This window comes from Talpa occidentalis, unplaced genomic scaffold, assembly GCF_014898055.3.
Source record: "Talpa occidentalis isolate TD23 unplaced genomic scaffold, MPIMG_talOcc4v2.1 talOcc4.10, whole genome shotgun sequence".
Taxonomy (NCBI): Eukaryota; Metazoa; Chordata; class Mammalia; order Eulipotyphla; family Talpidae; genus Talpa; species Talpa occidentalis.
In genome coordinates this window covers 57,586,217-57,608,730 of record NW_023600993.1, presented here as the reverse complement: position 1 = coordinate 57,608,730, position 22,514 = coordinate 57,586,217, and the positions used below count along the sequence as shown (strand labels likewise).

Sequence of the window (22,514 nt, the reverse complement as noted above, 5' to 3'; positions counted from 1 at the left end):
AAAAACTGGATAAAGGTATGAATGTAAGACCTGAATCCATAAAAATTCTGGGAAAAAATCATAGGGAAAAATGGGGCCTCCCCGGTGGCGCAAGGGGTTGAGCACCGCACTGTGAGGCTGTCTGCAGCGTCTGCAGTATGGGTTCGATCCCGGTTGGCCAGCGAGAATCCCACCTGGCACGGCAGACCTCTCCTGTCTCGTCCGCTACTCCTCTCAACAGTGTATTTCAGTCAGTCTGCCTGTTCTGTTCCCCACTCTGTCTCTGGTGAATCCTCTCATCCTCCCGTGCATCTGGCCTGTACCCTGGTTCTTGTATAAATAAATAAAAATCTTAAAAAAAAAAAAAAACCTATTGTGATTTTAAAAAAAATAGGGAAAAAGCTTCTTGACATTGATCTTGGCAGTGAATTTTTTTTTTTTGGATTTTATGCCAAATACACAACTAACAGAACCAAAAATAAACAAGTAGGATTATATTAAACTATACAACTTCTGCACAGTAAAGGAAACAGCCAACAAAGTAAAAAAAACAATCAAATATATATATTTGATAAAAGGTTAATGTCCAAAATATATATGTAACTCATACAGTACAATAATGAAAACCCAAACACTCCAATTAAGAAATGGGCAGAATATCTGAATAGACATTTTAACATTGGTATGTAGCAGATGGCCTCACAGTCTAAGAAAACATGCTCAATAGCACTAATCAGAGAGAAATGCAAATCAAAACCACAATGAGACGTCATCTCACACCTGTTAAAATGGCAATTATCAAAAATATGAGAGTGTTTACTTTGAAGAACATATTTAACTTGTAACGATACAGAGATGATTAACATGGCTCCTGTGCAAGAATAACATACAAATTAATGAAACATATCACATTAAAAAAAAAAGTACAAGAGATAACAAGTATCGGGGAACTGTGAAGAAGTGGGAAGCCTTACTCTTTGTTGATGGGAGTGTAAATTGGTGCAGTCATTCTGGAAAAAAAGTGTTGAGTGTCTTCAAAATATTAAAAATAGGACTACCGTATGATCTAGCAAAATCAGTATTGCAAAGAGATGTCTGCACTTATGTTTCTTGCTGTGCATGCATGTGTATACAGAAATATTATTCAGCACAACAAGGAAGGAAATCTTGCCATTTACAGCAACATGGATGAACCCAGAGTGCATTCTGCTAAATAAAACATAGGGCACAGAAAACATTATAATATTCTGTGGAGTCACTTACATGGAATCTAAAGAAACAAAAATTAGGCAAACAGGTGGATAGTAGAACATAGATAATAGAGCCTGGTTGCCAGGGAATGAGGGGTAGGTAAGTGGGGAGATGTTGGTCAAAGGGAAGAAATTTTCATTTATAATATAAATAACTTCTGGAGATCCCGCATACAGCATGGTGACTGTAGGTAATGACACCATATCATATACTTATAATTTGCTAAGAGTAGATTTTAACTGTTCTCAACACACACACACACACACACAACGGTAACTGTGTGAGGTGATGGATGTGTTAATTAACTTGACTGTGGTAACTATTTCACAACGTAGACATATGTCAAATCATCATGTTGTAGACTTTAAATGTATACAATTTTGTCAATTATACCTCAATAAAATTGAAAGAAAACAAGAGTAGGAACTTTGGCTTCTGAGAAGAGTAGTAAATGAAAGAGACTGATGATCAAGTAAACATATTTGTGTTGCCCTCTTTGTGCCTGTGAGGTTTGGGGATGCATTTTGGCAGGGAGGTTCTGGAACTCTGTGGCTTCCCTTCTTTCTTGGATTACATGGAGAGGTGATCAGGTAAGTAAATCCTGGAATGTGTCTGTCCTGCTGTATCTGGGCTTCTCAAAGTAGGCCTACAACAGATAATAGTACACAGTTGTTTGATGAATGAAATATCATGTCTCTTCACAAATGCTGTCCCCAGTGGATAAAACAGGCAGAAGATCTGTTTCCCTTTCATGGTGCATAGTGAAAACTGAAAATCGCTGCATGGTGGGAAACTGATCCCTGTTGAGCCCGCATAGGTGGGTGCTCATCATCCTGTCGCCTTTCCACACTGTTTGTGTCCTATACAGAATTTCTCCTAGCCCTTTCTACCTGAGTTGAGCCTAGTCAGACTTTGAGATGGTGAACAATGAGATGAATGCTGGAGAGGAAGGTGGGCCAAGGGGCTTTCAGAATAAATTTGGGCATTTAGCCCTGCCTGGGGGTGACTGAGCAGAGGGCTTCCTGATGGAGGAGGAGCTCCTGTCTTCTGCCTTTCAGAAAGAAACAAGTCAGCTTGACACAGAAAGATGTGTGAAAAATTTGAGACTCAGAGTTAGCAGAGCAGGGCCAAGGAGGTGCGTGAGGATGGTGAGTGGGTGCAGGGTTCAGGGAAGGGAGGCCAGGGGAGCTACTGGTCTGGGCCAGGGAGGATGTTAGGTCCATGCTGAGAAACTTGGCTCTTTCTTATGTGGGCAAAAGGACTGGAATCTATCCTGGACACTGTCTGCTTCAGTGTTTATAATATGTCAGAAAGGCGGTATGTGACTGGGTGAGAAGCTGGGGCCCTGACTTGGCCCAGTCACCCTCGCAGTTTCTCCTTGATGGGGTAGCTGTGAGGATGGAATTCATTATGTGCTTGGGAAAGCGTCTTGCTCAGAACCAGGCCCAGGTCCCGTAGTGCGGGCAGTTGTCATTCTGAGGGAAGCCCAGCGTCCATCCACACTGCTGCTGTGGGGTGTAAAGTCCATCGCACTTTGGGAGTCACCTACCCACACCCCAAAACAATATCCACCTCTTGGGGGTCTTAGCCACAGCATTTGGGTGGTTTATGTGATTTCATGATTAGTTGACCTTTGTGGCTGAGAGGGTCTTGTCTGCACTGGCCCATGTCAGTGCTGTGCCCTAGTAGATCATCCACCATGATCTACTTTTACCTTCGTGGCTGTATTTCCACTGACCTAAGCCCTTCTCAGGGTGCCTTGGCTGATTCTATTAATTATCTGCTGCTTTATAAAAAGTTGCCCCTTAAGTTAGAACCTTAATAGGAAAATAACTTCTGTCATTTCTCACTGTTTCTGTGGGTTAGGGATTTGGGAATTTTGTGGCTGGACTCTTCTGACTCAGGATCTTAAGAGCCTGCATCACCTGAAGCCTGGCTGGGGCTGGAGGGCCTGCTTCCACGGTGGTACCCTCACGTGGCTGTTTGTGGGGGCTAAGCAACTCCCACATGGGGGGCTTTAGTGTCCTGACTACAGGGCATCTGGCTCTCATCAGAGAGGTGATCCCAAGACTTGAGGACAAAGTGCCAGGCTGTGCCTCCACCATTCTGCATCATCATGGAGACAGGTCCGATCCCCCGGTGGAGGGCACTGCATGTGGGCGTGAGTATCAGGAGCATGACTGATGCCACCTGGGCGACTGACACTGCATGGTGACAGGTGCCAGTCTCAGCCTGCTGAGCAGACCAATTGGGTCGATTCATTGGGTGTGGTTAGACTACCTGTGGGGCCGGGGGAATTCTTCACCTGGATTTCTGCTAGTTCTCCCTTACCCAAAAGCCAAGGGCCGCTCTACAGCCCTCCTTTTTATATTGCTCTTTCCTGATGACCCCCAGCCCCTGGGTGTTTTCCTGTTTCTATTTTCAATCTGGCCTGAATGTCCCATTTGTTCCAATGGTGAGTCGACCTTGATTATAAAATCACTGACCACCTTTTGGGTATACCTAGTAGAAGATGTAGAATAAATGTTTGTCTTTGTGAATCATCTGAAAAACCAGAGGCATAGGAGTAATTAAAAAAGTAGATCTGGCAAAGGTAACTATTTCACAATCCTGGCTCTATTCTCCTTGATGTCCAGTGACTGCAGGCCCCCAGCCAGTCACAATGACTGCCGTCCACCATCTGTCACTTTGTCTGTTTTGTCCACCTTGAATCTTACATGCATCTTTCTGACTTGGTATGTCTATCCCCAGCTCACAGAAAGGAGAGAAATGTATGGGGAGTGAAAAATTGAAATGCTTAATCACAATTTGCGGCCTGTGTCCTAACCCCCAAGTCCTTCTTCTCCTGGGACTCTGTATACTTCTGAACATTAAGACTGCTTTGTGGTTTAAAGCAGGTCCTCTAATAGTTGATGTGGCACTGTAATAACCCTGGGAGAGGGATGAGGCCCAGAGAGGTGACTTGCCTTGCCTAGGGCAGTCCAGCTGGACAGGAACAGATTGCTCCTGGGACACATATACCCCATCCTAGGTACCTTTCCATCATCCCAGAGGTATCCCCGTTGGCTCATGTGGGGAAAATACATCAGGTGCCTTCAAGCCTGAAATGGGGAGGTTTGGTGCCATCACTTTATTCCTCAGTATCTCCCTGTCCTGCCATCCTCTGTGCCTGGAAACATTGGCCAGGCGGGCCTGTGTGCCTGGGGCGGCTGTAGGAAAGGGGTGACAGGCTTTTATGTGGTGTCAGCACAGCTGCAGCCGCTGGAGGGGCAGTTCTGTGAAATCACATCGGTTCCGGCTCTAAATCTGCATTGTTAGGTTCTCAGAGCCGACACACTCTTCTCTCAGTCACACAATGGCCCCAGTGGGAGGATCCTGCAGGAATTTAGACATGGATTTACTCTGACAGGCTGTTCTTGGGTTATCCGGAAGTGGAAGGAGTGTGGAATTCAATGCGCCACTTTCTCATTAAAGTAGACTCCGGTCCGGATTCTTACGGTGCATTTTCAAGTTTCTTTTCTTTCTTCTGGGACAAGCTATAATTTCAGGCCAATATTGATGCTTTTTACTGCCTAGAGTTACCACATTTCTGCTTCAGGGATTCCATTTGGCTGCATGTACCCTCGAGAAACTGATCTGTTTGCACTCTGCTCCTCAGAAGTCTCTGCCAGGAAGTCCCCACCTATGTCCTCAGGAGGGGCACTCACAGAACCCAGTGACTGGGCTCCTGTCACCATGTCACCCTGTGCTCTGTTGCAACTTGACATTGTGTCATAGGTGAAAAACCTCTCTCAATCAAATTTCCAAGGATTGAGAGAGTTTGGAGATGCAGAACTATCACTGCAGACACTGCTTAACATGCAGTTTTTTTTCTCTCTCTTTCTTCTAGCCTGCAAGTATTCCTGCCACAAGAAATGTGAAGCCAAGGTAAGGCTTGTGCTGCTTTCCCAGGGGGCTGCTCATAGCCAGATTGGCCTTCGATTAATGATATGCACCAAGAAGGGGACAGCTTTGGACCATGGCCCCAGAAATGAAACTCTTAAGAAGTGTCTACTTGATGCTTTCCCACAGGGTATATACTTTTCATCTCAGGAATAAGCTGAGGAGCTATGAAATCCATGTTTTTAATTATAGAAAATAACTCTGAAGAATTTGGTTTCAGATAAGAATTCAGTAATTTTGTTCTGGCTGCGTCACAGTCCTTTCTCCATGACAAATGATCCCTTGTTTCTAATTACTCAACAAGCTGCTTTTTTGGGGGCAGAGAGAGGGTTGGGCTAGAAATCCAGGGCATAGTCCTGGCCTTGAGGATTTCTCTGACTTCTTTTAGAGGGTAGTTGTTCATAGATTGTGTGGGGTTTTCTGTTTGTCATGGGAAGCTGGGGGTCCTGCCTCAGGGAATAGTGGCACATTCCCTGGGGAGCTTACATTGCTGAATGGCCCGCAAGAAGCACTGGAGGCTTGGCTGTGCTTAGGTGGGTGTGGGAGCCTGAGTAGGAGGCCTGGAAATAGTGTATGGGGCGTCACAGCTACTCCTGGGGGTAGGGAGGCTCTGGTTTTGTACCAGGATCATGGGATCTGTGCCTTCTATACTCCCTAGGCACAAGGTAACCCTACTGGTGCCAGAGAATGTGCAACCTTGTGCTGACTGGTTGGCCTGCCTTGGTGGCAGATATCCCATAGGTGATCCTGTGGCTGGAAATCCTGAGAGACGGGGTTTTAGAGAGCCTGGTGATTTTGTTGCTGTGGTTAGTGATTTTGGAGCATTTTCCCCTGGCCCTCATGCTCTGAGCAGAGGAAGTGCACGCTGGATGTGGACTTCTGTGTACTGTGAATTGGCTTCATCTGGGCATGTTTGACATGTGAGGACTAGGGGACCTGCTTTCCCACCCTCTCTACCGTATACACAATCACACACACTCAATAGGGTCCCATATGCATACATGCGCACACAATAACTCACACAGGTGCACGTACTTCACACTCATGGAGGTACACACTCGGTTCACACTAATGCACGCATGCATAGATATGCACACATGTGTACATGCACACATCGCACACCCCCCTATGGCCACACACATGCAGTTGAAAGAACCATTAGCCAGTCCAGCCCTAAGTTTTTTCAAGGAAAAGATTAAATGGTTTAGGAAAAAAACTTTTCATTGCAAAGAACATGGAACACTCGTACTGTCCCCAGCTCCCAAGCTGGTCACCCTGCCTGCCCTCTCTCCTTCTTCCAAGGTGTCACATAATGTGCATTTCTGCCCTCCCTGTGGTCTTGCTGTGAAGAAGGCTTCCTCTTTCCGACTGAGCGAGGCACTCCTTGCTCATAGACACAGTTGATTGCTAGTCAAGCTTTATCTTAGGTCTGTGCTGCCCACAAATATGCTCAGCTCTTGGATGTGCTGTGTGCTTTTAATCCAAGTGACTGTATTAAAGAGATCCCTATGTGGTGGAGAGTTGGAAAATACCACCTTGGGGAGATTTGGATGAGTCTCCCAGACCCTGAGTATCTCAGTTGTAGAGAGCCTTGTCTTGCACAGCTTGTACCGCACACCCACAGTAGGGCAGACAAGGGAGAATGTCCCAAAGGTGCTACCTGTCCTGTGCCGGCCCTGTATGTCTGTATGTGGGTGCACATGTGCACACATGTGCTCATGCATGTGTGTACATGTGTGCATGTGGGAATGTGTGTGCATGTGCCTGTGTGTGCCTCTTCTTGTAACAGTGTTGCTGTCCCAGCCCTTCCTGACCAGCTGCTGCAGCATTGAGCCTGATGCTGTTACACTGTTTCTTAATGGGGACCCAGCCCTGCCTATTTCTGGGATTGAATTCTTTGGGTTAAAGGATATTCTAAAAGTCATACCTCTCACTAATTCTGGTATTTCACACTGCAGGAATGGGCAGTTTTTGGGAAAAACTTTTACTCTTATTGGATAGTGACTGGGGCAGGATCGGGGGGAATAAATTACTATTCATGTTTTTCTGTAAGGTGGTTCATAGTGGCAGGAGCAACAAAAACAACCCCTCTTGTCATTCTTAAACCATCATGCTAAGGCTGTGGGGGATAGAAAGGTTCTAAATTCTCAGCTGTCTCTGGAAATGATGTAAGTGGGGGGGGGGGTCAGCTCTGTCTCATGGAAGCCACATTGTGATTCTCCAGATGTTTGGGTACTTGGTTACTGCTTCCATGGGCTCCCTAAACACAGGCACACCTGATTTTATGGGGGATGGGGAAGATTGATAAAGAACACAGGCTCTCGCCTAAGGTCTCCTTGATCAGGCTGCTTACTGACTTGGGGGTGGCATGCTCTGTGTGGTTTCCTCTGTGAGGAGCACCCCCTTTGCTTGGTACATAACCAGAGCTTGTTAGTATATTAAGGTGTAGTGAACCCCACTGCCTTTGTCAGCACTCTGTTGCCACCACAGTTACCATCAGAGGCTCCTGACTCGGCTGGAGAGGGCCCTTCCATGGACTGGGAGTTGTGGGAGAGCCATGCTGCAAAAATGGCTCAGGGGCCTCCAGACAGGGAAACTGAGTCAGAGGTGGGCCATGGGGCTCCTTCTTCATGTGTAAATGGGTGAATAACATTTCCTATGATCTTGTGATTGTTGCTAGCTGTTGATTATGATATAATAGTTATTTAGGCTTTGGGGAAGTCAAGGTGTGTATAAATATTGGAAAGTTTGGAATTCCAGACATTGTGCTTTGCGGGTGGCTATGCTTGCTCATGGAACCACTTGAGCTGTTCAGGTATTGTGACTGGGGTTTTTCCTGGCTGATGGTTTACTCATTGACAGGAGGAAAAAGGAAGTAGGAGAAATAAAAGCTGTTTTAGGAGGCAGGCCATGGAGCATTGACATGGGGCTGGGGAGGACAACTCCTGGTAGTGTTTGCCAAATATGGCAAAGGGAGGGTTCCATTGAATTTTGGTGAGTAGCGGAATCACAATCTTGTCACTGATGCTCCGGGCACATCCCATCTTGTCTGTCTCACAGAGGCACTTGCTTTAGAGGAATGGTCAGTTCAGGATATCTGTATGACCTGGAATCATCAGCAGTTATATATATCTCTGGGTAGATTCTTTTAAACCCGAGGCCCTGCATAGGGACAGACAGGGCTGGCAGAGCTGGTGGGCACAGGGTGTCCCAAACAACTCCTGACTGGCTTAGAAGGTGCCTATGTCCCACCCTCACCTGCACAGCATGCCTCCCAAAGCCAGCTCTCCTCACTTCTTTCTGGGTACATCTGGATGGCACTCTCATTGTTCAAACAGGACTCAGGTGCCCCCCAGCTCGGTGAGGTGGAAGCTCGGTTTCATCAGGGAGAGGTGCCAGGCCTTGTCCAGCTCTGACTCCTGCTTGGGCCCCTGCTTACTGGGTCATTGGTGTGACCACCACGTTGTCTAAGCTGGGAGAAATGCCTGCTTCCCTGCTACCTGAAGCAGAGCTCTCTGCCCTGGCCATGCTGTCTCTGAAGAGTCTGATCAGAGGGGCCCTGACTGTGCCCCAGGAACCCTGAACCTCTTCTGCCTCAGTCATCCTGGACCTGCTTTTTTACTGCCTTCACTGCCTCTCAGCTGTGAGCTGAGTTCTGGCTGTGTTTGGTGCAGGGACCTCGCAGATAGTCTGGCTGTCTTCTAGATGACAGCTCTCCGTCATGGGAGTGTGAGTGAGGCCCATAGTCTATGACTTCCTCAGAAATTATTGCAGATGTCTGTGCTGGCTGAACTGACTTAACCATTAACTTACATGCCTGGTAATTAATCTTTACCTTCAGATTAGCTCTCCTCTCCAAACATGAGCCATAGCTTCCTACTTGGGACCCACTGTGTCTGGGGGTTGTCACGGGGTCCCTCATCTCACTGGATGAGCAAATGGAAATCTGGGAGGAGAAAGCACTTGCCTGCTGTCATACAGCTTCCATGTCCAGTGTCCGGGGTGCAGGACGTCCGAAGACTGGTTTTGCTGATCCAAGGGTTGGATAGTGCTTAGAGCTCTTCAGGTTTTAGTGGTGGGGCTGCTGTTGGCCTGAGCACGCCCTGCTTACCTGACTCATCTGGTTCTGCTGCCGCCAAAATCCTCTTAACTCCAGCCCTGTGGCCAATTCCCCTGAAACATGGATGGGCTCAAGCATCACAGCCCGAGGCTTTGGGGTTCAGGCCCTCCTTGGGCTATGTCTGCTTTTATCCCCATGAAGGACACCCTGAGAACTGATGACCAGCCCCTCCCAGGGCTTTGCTCACGTCTCTGTTGACCACTGAAGTCTCACCCCCTTTCCTTCAGTGACAACTTCTCTGAGACCCTAGTCCTCCCTGGAGACATAGCAGAAACAGGGTCTCTTCTGCTACTTGCAGCTCCCAGTGCACAGAGGTGGACCTGAGTTGTTAGGAACGTTGAGTCCAAGGGAACTCCTGCTGCAGCTCAGAGATGTTGCTATTAAAGGAGTCAGAGGAGGCCTGAGTGCCAAGCTGCAGTCATGGAACTCCTGGTGCCGCCCCACCTTTGTGTCCACGCCCCCAGGGGCTCCAAAGCCCTCACTGCCCAGAAGCCCACCAGCCAGCCCTGCTCTGCCAGGAGCAGTGTCGTCCTTCCCGCAGCTCCAGGGACCTTACCCTCTGCCTCTGCGGCACATTAGTGGAGTGAGCATGCCATGGGTGTGGGTCAAAGGAATCAGTCTGGTGGCACTTGGTGCACTCAGGAGGCAGGGAGGCCTTTATCCTCTGTGGTATCAGTGTTCATAAGAGGACCCAGAACTTTCCTAGAAACAAATGACCTGAATTTGTTGGTAAAAAGGGAGAACTGAGAAATTTTTCATAGAAGACAGCTTGCTTTTGAGGTTTTCTGTGCTCACTGTTTCCGGTTCCCACCTATATACCCTGTGGTTTTAGGCAGCATGATAATGGATCTTGGCAATCCTACAGGGTGATTTTAGGGATGATATGCAAACATACATCTAAATATCTTACCCAGTGACTGGGGTTTAATTCTTGCTCTGAAATAGTAGAAATCAGCTTCATTATGGAGGGATTCTTAAATGGCTGAACACTTTTCCATTTATTCAGTTTTTCCTCAAAGTCTCCCTGGGAGGTAGCCCCTTTACTGCTTCAGTCTTATAGCTGACAGTGGGCGCTTGAAGGAGCCTCCTAGCCCACCCAGGGAGAGGGCCTGATTGTCTTTTCTACCCCAGCTTGAGCTGCAAATGCTGGCACTGGCCTCTCTAGACTGCCTCAGTAAATGTTTACATGTCCTTGCCTCCTCCTTCCTCACTACTCCTTGCACTAAGAGAAGAGCCAGTTAATTTTCAAATAAGCCAAGTCAAATATTTCCTGAGCTGGGTGCCTAGGAGATGACTACAGGTCTCTTCCAGCCTGTGGCCCATCTCAGATCAACCCAGGAGTTCCTTCTGGACAGAGGATCCATTTAGTCACCTGGTAGACAGATGTGTGCCCGTGCTTTAATGTTTGATGCTGAGTTTTGTTTGTTTTTTAAAAACGATAGAACAATTTTATATTCATAGAAAAATTGAGGGGAAGTGCAAAAAATTCACACATCTTCACACAGAGACCCTCCCGACCATAAGGTCAGTGCATTTGGTACAATTGATGAGCCAATTTGGATAGATTATTAATTAAAGTCCATAGTGTAGGTTATGGTTCACTCTTGGAGTTGCATATGGACTTGCCCATGTGTCCACCATTATAGTATCATAAAGAATATTTCCATTCCCCTAAAACCCCTCTGTGCTCCACTTAGTCATCTCATCAACCCCCACAATCCTCTAACTCCTGATGTTTTTACTGTTTTCATAATTTTGCCTTTTCCAGAATGTCAGAAAGTTTTACTCATACACTACATAGTCTTTTCAAAATAACTTCTTGGCTTAATGATATGAATTTACATTGCTCTATATCTTTTTGTGGCTGGACACATCATTTCTTTTAAGCCCTAAAAAATATTCAAGAGTCTGGATGCATCACATGAAAGTAAGGTGCCTGAGTTGCTTCCATATCATTTTTTATTGAGTGTGTGCAATTTTTCACTAGAGTCCAATAAACAGTTCTTAAGTCCAAATAACTCTGTTCTTCTTGGAGCCACTTTTGTTCCTTTTTTCTCTAAGAGCTCTTTCCTGGTGACTATCTTCTGTCCAATTAGACTCACTTTCCACATTTCACAATTAGCTTGTTTTATTTTAAAAGATATCTCTAAAGATTTTATTTATTTTTGCGTAGAAGAACTGGGTGTAGGCCAGAGATGCAGGGAATGCAGGGATTCACCAGAGACAGGGTGGGGTTTTACTGTACACTGCTGAGGGGCGTGGCGGGTGAGATAGGAGAGGTTTGCTGCGCCATGTGGGTCAGCTCTGTGGCTGGGGATGGAACTCAGGTGATAGCACTGAGACTTATTCCTTAGGCCACCAGGGAGGCCCCACATTTAGCATGTTATAGGATGTGTTCCTGGCTGTGACTGTTTTCCTCCTACCACACTGTCTTTGTGAGGCCCAGAGTTGTGCTCTTTGTACCGGCAAGTGTGTGTGGTGGAACTGGTTAAGGGGGCACCATTTCCTACAGGCATGGTGATTTCTTTGCATGGATTTAATGTTTTTGAACCCAAAATAACCTTGGCTCAGACCTGAGACATTGATTGTGAGTCTGGGAGCCTTCTTGAACTCAAAGACAGTTGTGAGATGGAGCTACAGTTACCTGCTGTGTCTATATCAATCCTCTTCTTCTTGACTCAGACTTTCTCACTAAATGCCCCCGGTTTGGCAGCTGGGGACTTCTGTTTGTGGGCACTGCTTGCTGGGTGGCATGTGGCAGGTGATGACGAGATCACATGACTGCGTCGTTGAATGTCTTTTATTTCATCACGACTGGTTTGTGCTTTAGTGTGGCCCAAGTTTAAGCTATATTTATGTAGGAATTATTAGTTCTGCCCCCCAAAAAGTTCAGAAGGCGATACTCTTTTGAAGTTAACACATTTATTGCATTTTATTTATTTATTTATTTAAGATTTATTTATATATTTTTACAAGCACTGGGTACAGTCAGAAGTGCGAGAGGGTAAGAGAATTCACCAGAGCCAGAGTGGGGAGCAAAGCGACAGGCTGATGAAATACACTGCTGAGGGGAGCAGCAGGCAGCAGGAGAGGTCTGCGCACCATGTGGGACCCTCACTGGTGGCCAGGGATCGAACTGGCGCTGCAGAGGCTGTGGGCCGCCTCGCAGTCCAGCACTCAACCGCCACGCCACCAGGGGAGGCCCAACACATTTATTTTATTTTATTTTATTATTTTTTTAATTATAATTTTTTTTATATTCCCCATACAATTGCAACCCCCTTATTTTGACCCCAATCCCTCCCCTTCCTGCCCCCCATCCCCCATAGAGTGTCTCTGGTTCATAGTTGTTTGTTGATTTTAATTTTCACTTTCTTATAGTTATTCTTTTTCCTGGTCCCTTATTTAAATTTTCTAGATTCCTGCTATGAGTGAGACCGTCCGGTATTTTTCTTTTTCTTTCTGGCTTATTTTGCTGAGCATGATCCCTTCCAGTGCCATTATTTTAAATAAATTGTATGATTTAAAAATCTGCCCTGCCCTGTAGGGCCTCCCTGGTGGGTACAAGGGATTAAGTCTCAGCATTCTGAAGCTATCTGCAGCCACTGCAGCACAAGTTCGGTCCCCAGCCAGGGAGCTAAAGCACATGGCACAGCAGACCTCTCTGCTGTGAGGTCTCTGCTGCTCCCCTCAGCAGTGTATTTCAGTAGCTCTGCCTGTTATGCTCCCCACTCTGTTTCTGGTGAACCCTCTAACTCCCCCGCGTCTCTGGCCTGCACCCCAGCTCTTGTATGCATAAATAAATCTTTAAAAAAAATCTGCCCTGTTTCCTCCTAATGTTCAATTTTTCATCTACTTTGTGTCCTGGTTAATAAAGGCCTTCACAGGTACCTGATATGTACTGAACTCATTTGGGGCACCGCATGCCTGTATGGCCTGTGAGCTGATCCCCAGCACCATCCAGTCTGGGCAGGAGATTGGAAGGGCGGCAGAGACAAAGCTGGGTTCCAAGTGTACTTTGCTGTTTAGACCAGGCCTTTTGCCATGGCCCTGGAACTCACTTATGAAGTGCATCCTTTTTGTTCCTGCCCCTGCTCTAACCCTAGGAAGTGCTGTCCCACCTGGTCCCCTTCCCAGCCTCTGTGATCTGCCACACGCATGTTGTCACAAATTCCCCGTTGGTGAGTGGTCTTTGAAGTGGGGGCAGCTGAGCCTGGCCACTGCTCAGGTTTCACAGAATTTGTTATTAGAAATGTTGTCAGAGCTGGGTGCACATCTGTGCGCCACAGTTTAGGGGAACACTTGCTTTTTGCTCAGTGATGTGTGTGCTGTGGCTGGGAATGTTGCACAGGTTGGTGCCTTGTGTGGCTATCTCAAGGCTGGACTCAGACCTGATGTCAACTCCAAGAGCATTTTGTTTTAATTAATGACAAAATTATTGAAATAGAAGCAGTGTCATAAGGTGAATTTTGCAGAGCTGCAAATATTTAACTGTATACATTTTGGAAGATTCTTTCAAGATCAGCCCTTCCTGTTGATAAGACCCCAGTGACAAATTAGCCAGTGGCTTATGTCTCCCATGTCCCTAGGACTTGGGAGAGAGGAATGGTGGCAGTAACGGTTTGCAGTGTTTTTAGTTCATTAGTTCCAGTTTATTATTGGACCCACTTGTGCAAAGTAGACCTATGAGATGATCAAATGCGGTTCTTTCTGTTTGGAGTCTCAAAAACTTGAAATTCTCCAGTTGGGAAATCCTGGGCCTGTTCAAGCAAGCCAGCTGCTGAGGCTGGGGAAGAGGAGAAGGCAACGGGGCTCTTCACCTGAGCAGCTTTCCAAGTGGTGGACAGCCCTACCACGGTACCCAGTGCCCTCCCTGGCATCCATGACATCAGCTGCTTCCATATCAGTCCACTTCTCCTTGACTCATATGCTCCTTTCCAAAGTTTAGAAGGACATCTGTTATTACTCACGCCCTTTGCTTGCCCTTTCCTTTCTTTCTTGTAACTCTAAGACCCGCCTTCCCAGTGCTCAGTCATGGTGGACATTAGGTATTCCAGGCATGGAACCAGCCTGCCAGGTCTTGGGGTGACTGAGAAATGCGGGCTCTTTATTCTTGCTGGGGACTTTGCTTGCTTTCTAGGCACTCAGCTGCATTTCTTCTTCTGTTACCAACCAGATCACTCACGTGGCTGCTCTGTGTGGACGTGGTCTGCTCTGCACCTGGCAGTATGATTTCTGCAGATTACAGGGACTTCCCAGGGGTATTTTGGGGGTGGCTAGGACACCACATTCTTTCCATGAGAGGAGGTTTCAAGCCACCGCTTGTTTTCCAAGGCCACCTCAGCTCTACCCATGCCCTTCATTGTCTTCCTGCTACCAATATCACCGTTTCCTTCTTGCCCTTCAGGGAGGACGACATGGAAGACTATGGGGACCTCAGCAGGCCTCCTCCTCAGGCAGGGACCTTGACCATTTCCACCACACCCTCAGACATCCCCTGCCTCATGGCAGTGCCCAAGGGTATACATGTCCCTGGAAGCCATCTGATCAGAGTTGCTGATGGTCACCGGCCAGCACTGAGGTCAGGACCAGGGCCATGACGGATCCTCCTCAAGGCTGACAGCTGCCTGTGCCCTGGGAATATTGCTGTGTGGCAGCTGCATGCCTGTCTTTTTGAAATTGCTTGCTGTATACTTGAGGAACATTTGCAATTAAGTTGCTGGTTTTATTTTTGTTTGGCTACTTCTCCAGTACAGGTTTCATATTAAAGCCCTATTGCTCCCGCTTTCAGCTACATTTTTAGCAGAAGTATGAAAGCAATCAACTAAGCACTTGAATTTCCAGCTCCAAATTTTAATTTGTAAAATAAAACTTTCAGCATGTGCTTTGTTTTTTCCCTGTTAAGGCTATTTATTTTGAGCAGGGATTAAGGAAGCCTGTCTTCCATTTTCCTTCAAGCACAGAAATAGTTCATGTGATGCCTTCTGCCTGCCTACTGGGACCACGGCACAGTTTACATTTGTGCATTTCTAGGCCTTTTGACATCTGTCTTCTCAGGCGCTGTGTTCAATGCCTTGCTACTGCAAGAACTTTCTGGAGCTGGCAGGCTGCCCTTCAGTCGTGGAGCAGTACTGCCAGCCCCACTCAGAACCTATAGATAACAAACTCACAACTGACTCTTTTTTTTGATGGGGAGGAGAGAATGTCTGCTTGGCTAAAATATGCTAGGAATAAGCAATTCTGATTCCAGAGTCTTTATCTAAAGGCTTTTAGTTCGTTTTCTTTGCTTTAAAAAAACATTTGGGGGCAATTGCCTAGGACTGTGGGACTTATTAGAAAGCTTCCTGCTGCGGAGGGAGAGCCAGGACCTCTGCTCTCTGGAGGGGAAGGCAGGAAGTAACTGGTGGCACTTGAGGGCAGACCTGATAGTGGGACCACGTCCGGTCAGATGGGAAGAGGGTGCACGTGCTTCTTAGGTTTGCAAATGGGGTTCTGGGTGGAGAGTGAAGACATTAGCAGGATGTTGTAAACATGGACAGTGTTTAGCTTCATTTGGGGTGAACTAATGTGGAGGTACTGGGGCTATTTATGTGGCTATTCAGAGTAAATACAAAGTAATGCTAAATTGCATTTTTTAAAGATTGTGTAAGTTGCAAATTATTAAAATTTATTTATTTATTTATTTATTTATTTATTTATTTATTTATTTATTTATTTATTTATTTGTCAGCATGTCCCTGGCTCAAAGGATAGTTGGGGAAAAACAAACTATTTTTGTATCATTCTTAGACACATTTGACAAAATCCTTTTTGGAAATTCCCTTCAGTTTCCCCCTTTGTGGAACATACCATTTCCTTCCTTAAATAACTGCTGTTTGTGTTTGTTCCTTGTCTTCCTTTCTGTTTTTTAATAAGAAGGAGAATGTTAGAAGTGTCATAGGGGTCATATAGTTTCTAACTTCTTTTAAAGAAAAGCAAAAGCACATACTTCACTTGTCATTTGTCTTAAAATTTCAGAACAGTTGCTCTGTTTCTCCTGACTCGATTGCACATGGAATTTTTGCCATTTGGGGCTGATCTAGTTGAGGTGTGACGTTCCTGTCCCTGTCTCCTTTTGCAAAGATACCCTGTCCACAAAGTTGTCCATGTAGAGCGTATGTGGTGACCTGGTAGGGGGAGAAAGAATGGGTACTGGATCCTGGTGGTGGGAGGGAAAGTGGAGGGCAGCTTGATGGGGAGTAGGGCACACTATAATTTAACATAAGCCTCTGATGCAAAGCCCTGAGATTTTCCCTTCTCTCCAGCTGACTGTAAGGCACTTGAAGCTATATCTTATATTTAAAAAAAATAGTTTTTGTTTAAAGTTGAAACATATATTCAGAAAGATCATATATCATAGGGAGACAGCCTGATATATTTTGATGGTTGACAAATCTGTGAGATCACATCATAGGTGAGAAGACGGAGCACGATGGCACCCCACAGCCCTCTGGGCCTCTGAGGACACTTGCATGCTTCACTCAGCTGGCTCACTGGCTTGTGCACTTGAAGCAGGTGGATACCCATGGTGTGCACTTAGACATGTCCTCCTTGTTCCACCATCGGCGCCTACGAGTGCCTCATTAATCACTGTGTGGGGTCCTTAATGTCTTGTGCTTTTCAGAGTGTTAATTTAGAGTTCCCCTCTCTTCCCATCCTACCGTCACCTTGGGACACAGTGAAGAGTGCGACCTGTCTGCCATGCTGGAGTTCTGGGTATCTCTCAGCACTTCGTTCTGTTTACCTCTCTTTCCTCCTCTCTGTTCCCTATTGATGGGGGTGTGGCAAAGTCACCTTCTAAAGAGTTCTGTGACACCATACCTTTGAAAACTCACTGCACGCCTCCCCTGGGATGCATTGCAAGTAGCAGACAGGCAACTGGCAGTTATCGTAATGAATTAAGATGTAGATTATAATTATTTTTTTAAGATTTTTATTTTTTTTTTTATTTATGAATACAAGAACCTGGGTGTATGCTAGAGGTGTGGGGGTTGAGAGGATTCAACAGAGACAGAGTGGAGAGCAGACCAGGCAGATCTACTGAAATACACTGCTGAGGGGGGCAGCGGGAGAGACAGGAGCGGTCTGCTGCGCCATGTAGGTTAACTCCTGGCTGGGGATGGAACTCATGCTGCAGTGGCTGGCGATGGCTTGATAGCGCTGAGACTTAAACCCCTGAGCCTTAAACCCCTGAGCCACCAGGGAGGGCCCAAGATGAAAATTACTTCCCAACACCAATATTTTAATTATTGTTAATTACCAATGACTTATGAAACATATCCAGATTGATTATGATGTACCTGATAAGGAATGACTGAAATTGAGACCTGGAATTTTCTCAAGGAAATGGATCTAATAATTTTGGTACAATTAAATCTTGATCCGTAGTATTTTAAATGATCAAGTAAAAATAATTTTTAAAAGACTCCTTAAACTAAATGTTTTATTTCTCTGCAATGAAGATGGAAATTTATGATTTTTTTTTAATGGTTCTTTAACAAGCTATTGTCATCTTCATCATTGTATATCGTCTGTTTTTTCTCTTCAATATGATAAGGAAGGACTCTTATAAGTGATGGCTTCTAGGGGGTGTGCAGGCCCCAGTGCTGATCTTGCATAATCACCTGGGGTCTTGGACAGTGTCAGTTTCCTTAGCTGTAAAGTGGGAGTATGCTAAGATTCTAGGTTTCCCTGCCTTGTCTGTTTTGGTAAGACTCAGGCAGGTTACCAGTCAGTCTCTGAGCAGTTGTTGCCCTGTGCCTGCCTATATGTGGTTTAGCCACCTTGACAAGAGTGCCAGAACATATCAGATTCACCTGAGATTTCTGATCTGAGCGTGTTACTGGGAACGAGCACTATTTTATTACATAAATGATATTATTTTCTTTGCAAATATAGATGATTTTTTTGTTTCAACCCAAGAAAGATCTGACCCTGGCTGTGGGCCATGTGCTTTAGTTGGGTAAAGGAGGCACAGTTCAATAGCCTGGGTAAATGTGTAAACGTGAGTGTTTGATGCAAGCACATAGCTACTTTGCTAATCCACCTGGTGTAAGTGCATGACTGAGTTCTAAAATCCATCAGAAATTGCAGAATGTCCCAGCTTTGCAGTGGGCCCAGCTTGCATTGCTACACCTGGCCCCACTGAAGCTTTGTTTGTTCATGGCTTCCCTGAGCCCACTACCTATGAGCCTATCCTGACCTCAGTGTCAGTTGGATCTGGACAGACCAATGAAATTGAAAGTGGACTAATCAGGTTCAGGCTGATTAGTGCCATTCAAGGTTTTTGAGACCATTGAGGACTGAAAATGGAGCCATCTAATTTTGGCACCAATCAAACAGCTGAGATTGTACACAGTCCAGTCAGGCTGGAAAGGTGAGGACCCTGAAGAGGATACAAGCCAGAGCAGAAGCCAACTTGATGATTCACCAGATGGCTTTTTAAGAGATTCATTGAACAGACGGCTGCAGACCCACTCATCAGCCCCTTTGCAGACAGATCTGTTGGGACTTTGAGATGTCCACACACCTCCACAGACTGAGACCTCCACAAGCCTTCACTTCATGCTGCACCCTAATCACTGCCTCTGGCCTTTCCTCTGACACCACCTGCATAAAGTACCTCACTACCAGCTTGGGCCCCATGTTTCTAAAAGAACTGTTTGCTGTTGGATTATGCCAACACCTGTCAAAGAGCTGTCACACTGGTGTCCCTGGCACTACTTCCTTGTGACTGGTGCTAATAGGCACTGCTCACTGGCACTGCTGATGTGTCCAGGCACATCCAACATTGCTTCCTTGTGCTGATGTATCCAGCACTGTCCAGTTGGGTGTGTGGTGCTCTCCAGACTGGCTTTTGGACAGCTGCTATGGGCTGCTGTTCTGTCACCTCAGCAGCCCCATCAGTGGACAACTCCAGCTACACTATGAGTTGGATCCCGGTCCACTGTTTACAGGTGTGCTACCAGGTCCAGGCTCTCATCAAAGGCAAAGCACCATCTTGCATGAGCAGCCTTTGTTTTGGACTGGACACTGTGGACACTATTGGAGTAGTACAACCAGTCATTTGTGGTCTAAAAACTTTCATTTTTCCAAATCTCCCCTTTGTTAGTAAACCCCATTGTTGCACTGTGAGCCCGAATGGTGGCCTGCAATTGTGAGAACCACAAACAGTGACCTGTGCCCCACCTTGGCTCTGTTTTGCTTTCTTTGTTAAAACAACTGTGTCATGCATGCTCTTTACTAGCTGTTTATTCACTTTAAGGAAAAATAAGATGAAGTAATTATGGCGATTGCCCTGCTCTCTCTTCTCATCCCTTGATCATGGCAGGCCAGAAGTTCAATTGCAGTTTTTAGGGCAGCATGTTTTCTCATGGGGTTTAAAGAGGCTAAATTGGGTTTTAATGCTCACTGGGTGAACAGAGTTTCCTGGGGAATGTGAACCTAATTAGGGATTCCATAGTCAAAACTAGACAAATGACAGACAGAAGCAAATTTAAGGAAAAGCTCTGGAAAGTTAAGGAAAAGATCCACAGTTTGCACAGTCCCATATGCAGACATTCTGTCATTGTTGGAGATCAGGCTAGATGGTCTAATCCTGCGTCTCTCCACCCTCACTGGGACCCCCATACGCCAGAGGAACATTTGTGGACATGCCATCTCTCATATTGCAGCCCTCCTGGGCCCTGCCTGGATGATGTTGTTCCTGGTGGTCTTGGGAGAATATGTTGTGTTGGCCTTGGTTCTACCTTTACTGGTCTGTCAGACTTTTAAGGTGGGTGTTATGGGCTGTATATCCCACCACCTCAAATTCACATGGGAAGCCCTAATCCCCCAGGAACTCAGAATGTGACCATATTTGGACACATTAAAAGACCTTCCACATATGAGTCTTTTCAAAAAGGTGATTAAGATGAAATGAGTTCACTAGGATGAACCCTAGTCCATCTGACTGGTGCCCTTATATGGAGATCAGGGCACAGACGCATGTAGGGGTAGGATCATGGACACAGAGAGAAGATAGCTGTCTACACACCAAGAAGAGAGGCCTCTGAAGCAACCAACCCACTGACACTTTGAGCTTGGACTGCTAGCCTCTGGCACTGAGAAGACAAAAATTTGTTGTGTATTTGTTACAGCAACTTGAACTGACTAAGAGAGTTGTTATTTAAGCAAACCTCTTAGAATATCAGTACTATTGTAGAGGGGAATTTCCTTCTCGTTCTACCCCCTCTTTATAATAAATGATAGGTAGTAATAAAAATAGTTGGACAGTTTATCTTTCTCAGTCTTATGTAATGGGTGGATGTAATCATCTTGCTACTTTATTGACATACAAAGTAAGAAATAGAAGTCATAAAATAATAAAAGTGCCCTTTGAGAAAGGCCCTCACCCTCTTTTCTCCCAGACTACTGCTCTTTGTAGACAAGGCCTAAGTCACCTTGCTTTTATATAATGCAGTCCTGTGGCCAGCAGATACTTCAGATCTTTTTTTTTCCTGAAGATTTATTTATTTATTTATGCATACAAGAACTGGGGTACAGGCCAGAGGTGCAGGGGGTGAGAGGATTCACCAGAGACAGAGTTGGAAACAGAACAGGCCAACTGACTGAAATACACTGCTGAGGGGAGCAGCGGGTGAGTCAGGAGAGGTCTGCTGCGCCATGTGTGTAGCTCCCTGGCGGACTGGGGATCAAACTCATGTTACAGAGGCTGCAGACAGCTTCATGTGCTGTGCTTAACCCCTTGTGCCACCAGGGAGGCCCCACTTCAGATCTTAGTCGCTTCTCCAGCACCCAGTTCCGAGTGTGAGAGGGAGAAGGTGGTCTGTGACTATGATTATGATTTGGGAGAGAGAAGGCTGCAGTTCTCTTTACAATATATTTCCTTAATGACACAATGTGTGCATAAAGTGATGCCTTTTTCCTTGACTTAATTCAGCAAATTAACTTCAAACCTGTCAGCAGGTGATTGACTAACCCTTTTTTTCTCTCCCATTTGTGCTCGGTTTTAATGTCTGTGATGGCAGATGGATTTATTTTTGGCTCGTGTGTACAGATATTTTATGCTTTTTAATAACTGTTGGTTGGTACTGATGAGATGAGCTCCCCTTTCAAAATCCTGGCATGAACATTTGCTCATGCTGGCTTAATGCCAAAATGGGGAGAACTGTGTGCCCAATTACCTGGAAAAGCAGCAGGAATAATTGGCAGGCAGAGACCGAGATGCTGGCTGTCACTCTCTTGCTGAGTGTGCGAACCACGCCATGTCTGGGGGTGCGGTTTCCTCGGAGGTCTGAGGAACACTCATGTGAGTAGAATGATTGGAATTTCCAGTGATTCAGAAAAGGTTGAACTGGGTTTTACCTTCACTGCACAGTCATAAGCTGTGAATCAGTTATATAGGCACATTTTTAGAGAAGCTGGTGGAAAGTGGCATTCTTTACAAGGCTTGTCCAAAGTAAAACGTTATAGCAAACAACATCAACAAGGTGAATGCCTTGTGTTGTGGCACTGGGTAAAAGGAACCAAGCTTCATAATATGAATGGAGAGCTGAGCTGTGACCACATCCCTGGAACTTTCATCTCCAGTACTGAGCAGAAGGGACCTGCCGGGTGTCAGAGATGACCACTCTTCCAGAGAAAGAGGCCACCTCAGAGCCTCTTAGCCCTGGGGTGTTACCCCTTAGGGTCTCGGCAGTGGGTAGAAATGCCTTCCAAGATGGAGGTGCTCGTGTCCAAAGCTCCATTGTTCCCCTTGAAAAGTGAAGCTACAGGGTGAGTTTGCATTGTTTGTGTTTGCACACACACAACCATAGTATACTCACCCATGACAATACTTACACACAATTCACATAGCCACAGCCATACTCAGTCTCATTCTGAGCATAGCACATACATCCGCAAATGTACACTTACCCCCTCCACACCACATGCTCACATTTACACATTTACACACATTTTTACATTCACATATTTACATTCACCCTCATACCAGTCATACACACACACACACACACACAAACACATTCACTCACAACTCACATACTCAGATACCACACACTAACATTTCACACATACACACCATACACTCACATCTGTACATGCACATACTTACCCACACTCTTTCATAAACAGAAACAACCACCCTCATACTCACACACTTACTCTCACTCACGTTCAC

General features: G+C 45.9%; 1 protein-coding gene and 1 non-coding gene across 5 annotated transcripts in view; both read left to right on the top strand.

Annotated features, from left to right (window-relative positions):
- Positions 1-22,514, top strand: part of TNS3 (tensin 3) — a 263,893-nt gene that overhangs the window by 57,006 nt on the left and 184,373 nt on the right. For all 4 annotated transcript variants that reach the window (XM_037493247.2, XM_054695702.1, XM_037493239.2 and 1 more), the window contains one exon: positions 5,120-5,157. In XM_037493247.2, coding sequence (XP_037349144.1) covers positions 5,120-5,157 — 38 coding nt within the window. The remainder of the gene's footprint in view (positions 1-5,119; positions 5,158-22,514) is intronic.
- Positions 794-895, top strand: LOC119237722 (U6 spliceosomal RNA). The gene has a single exon (XR_005123374.1). It is a non-coding gene; the product is annotated as a U6 spliceosomal RNA (small nuclear RNA).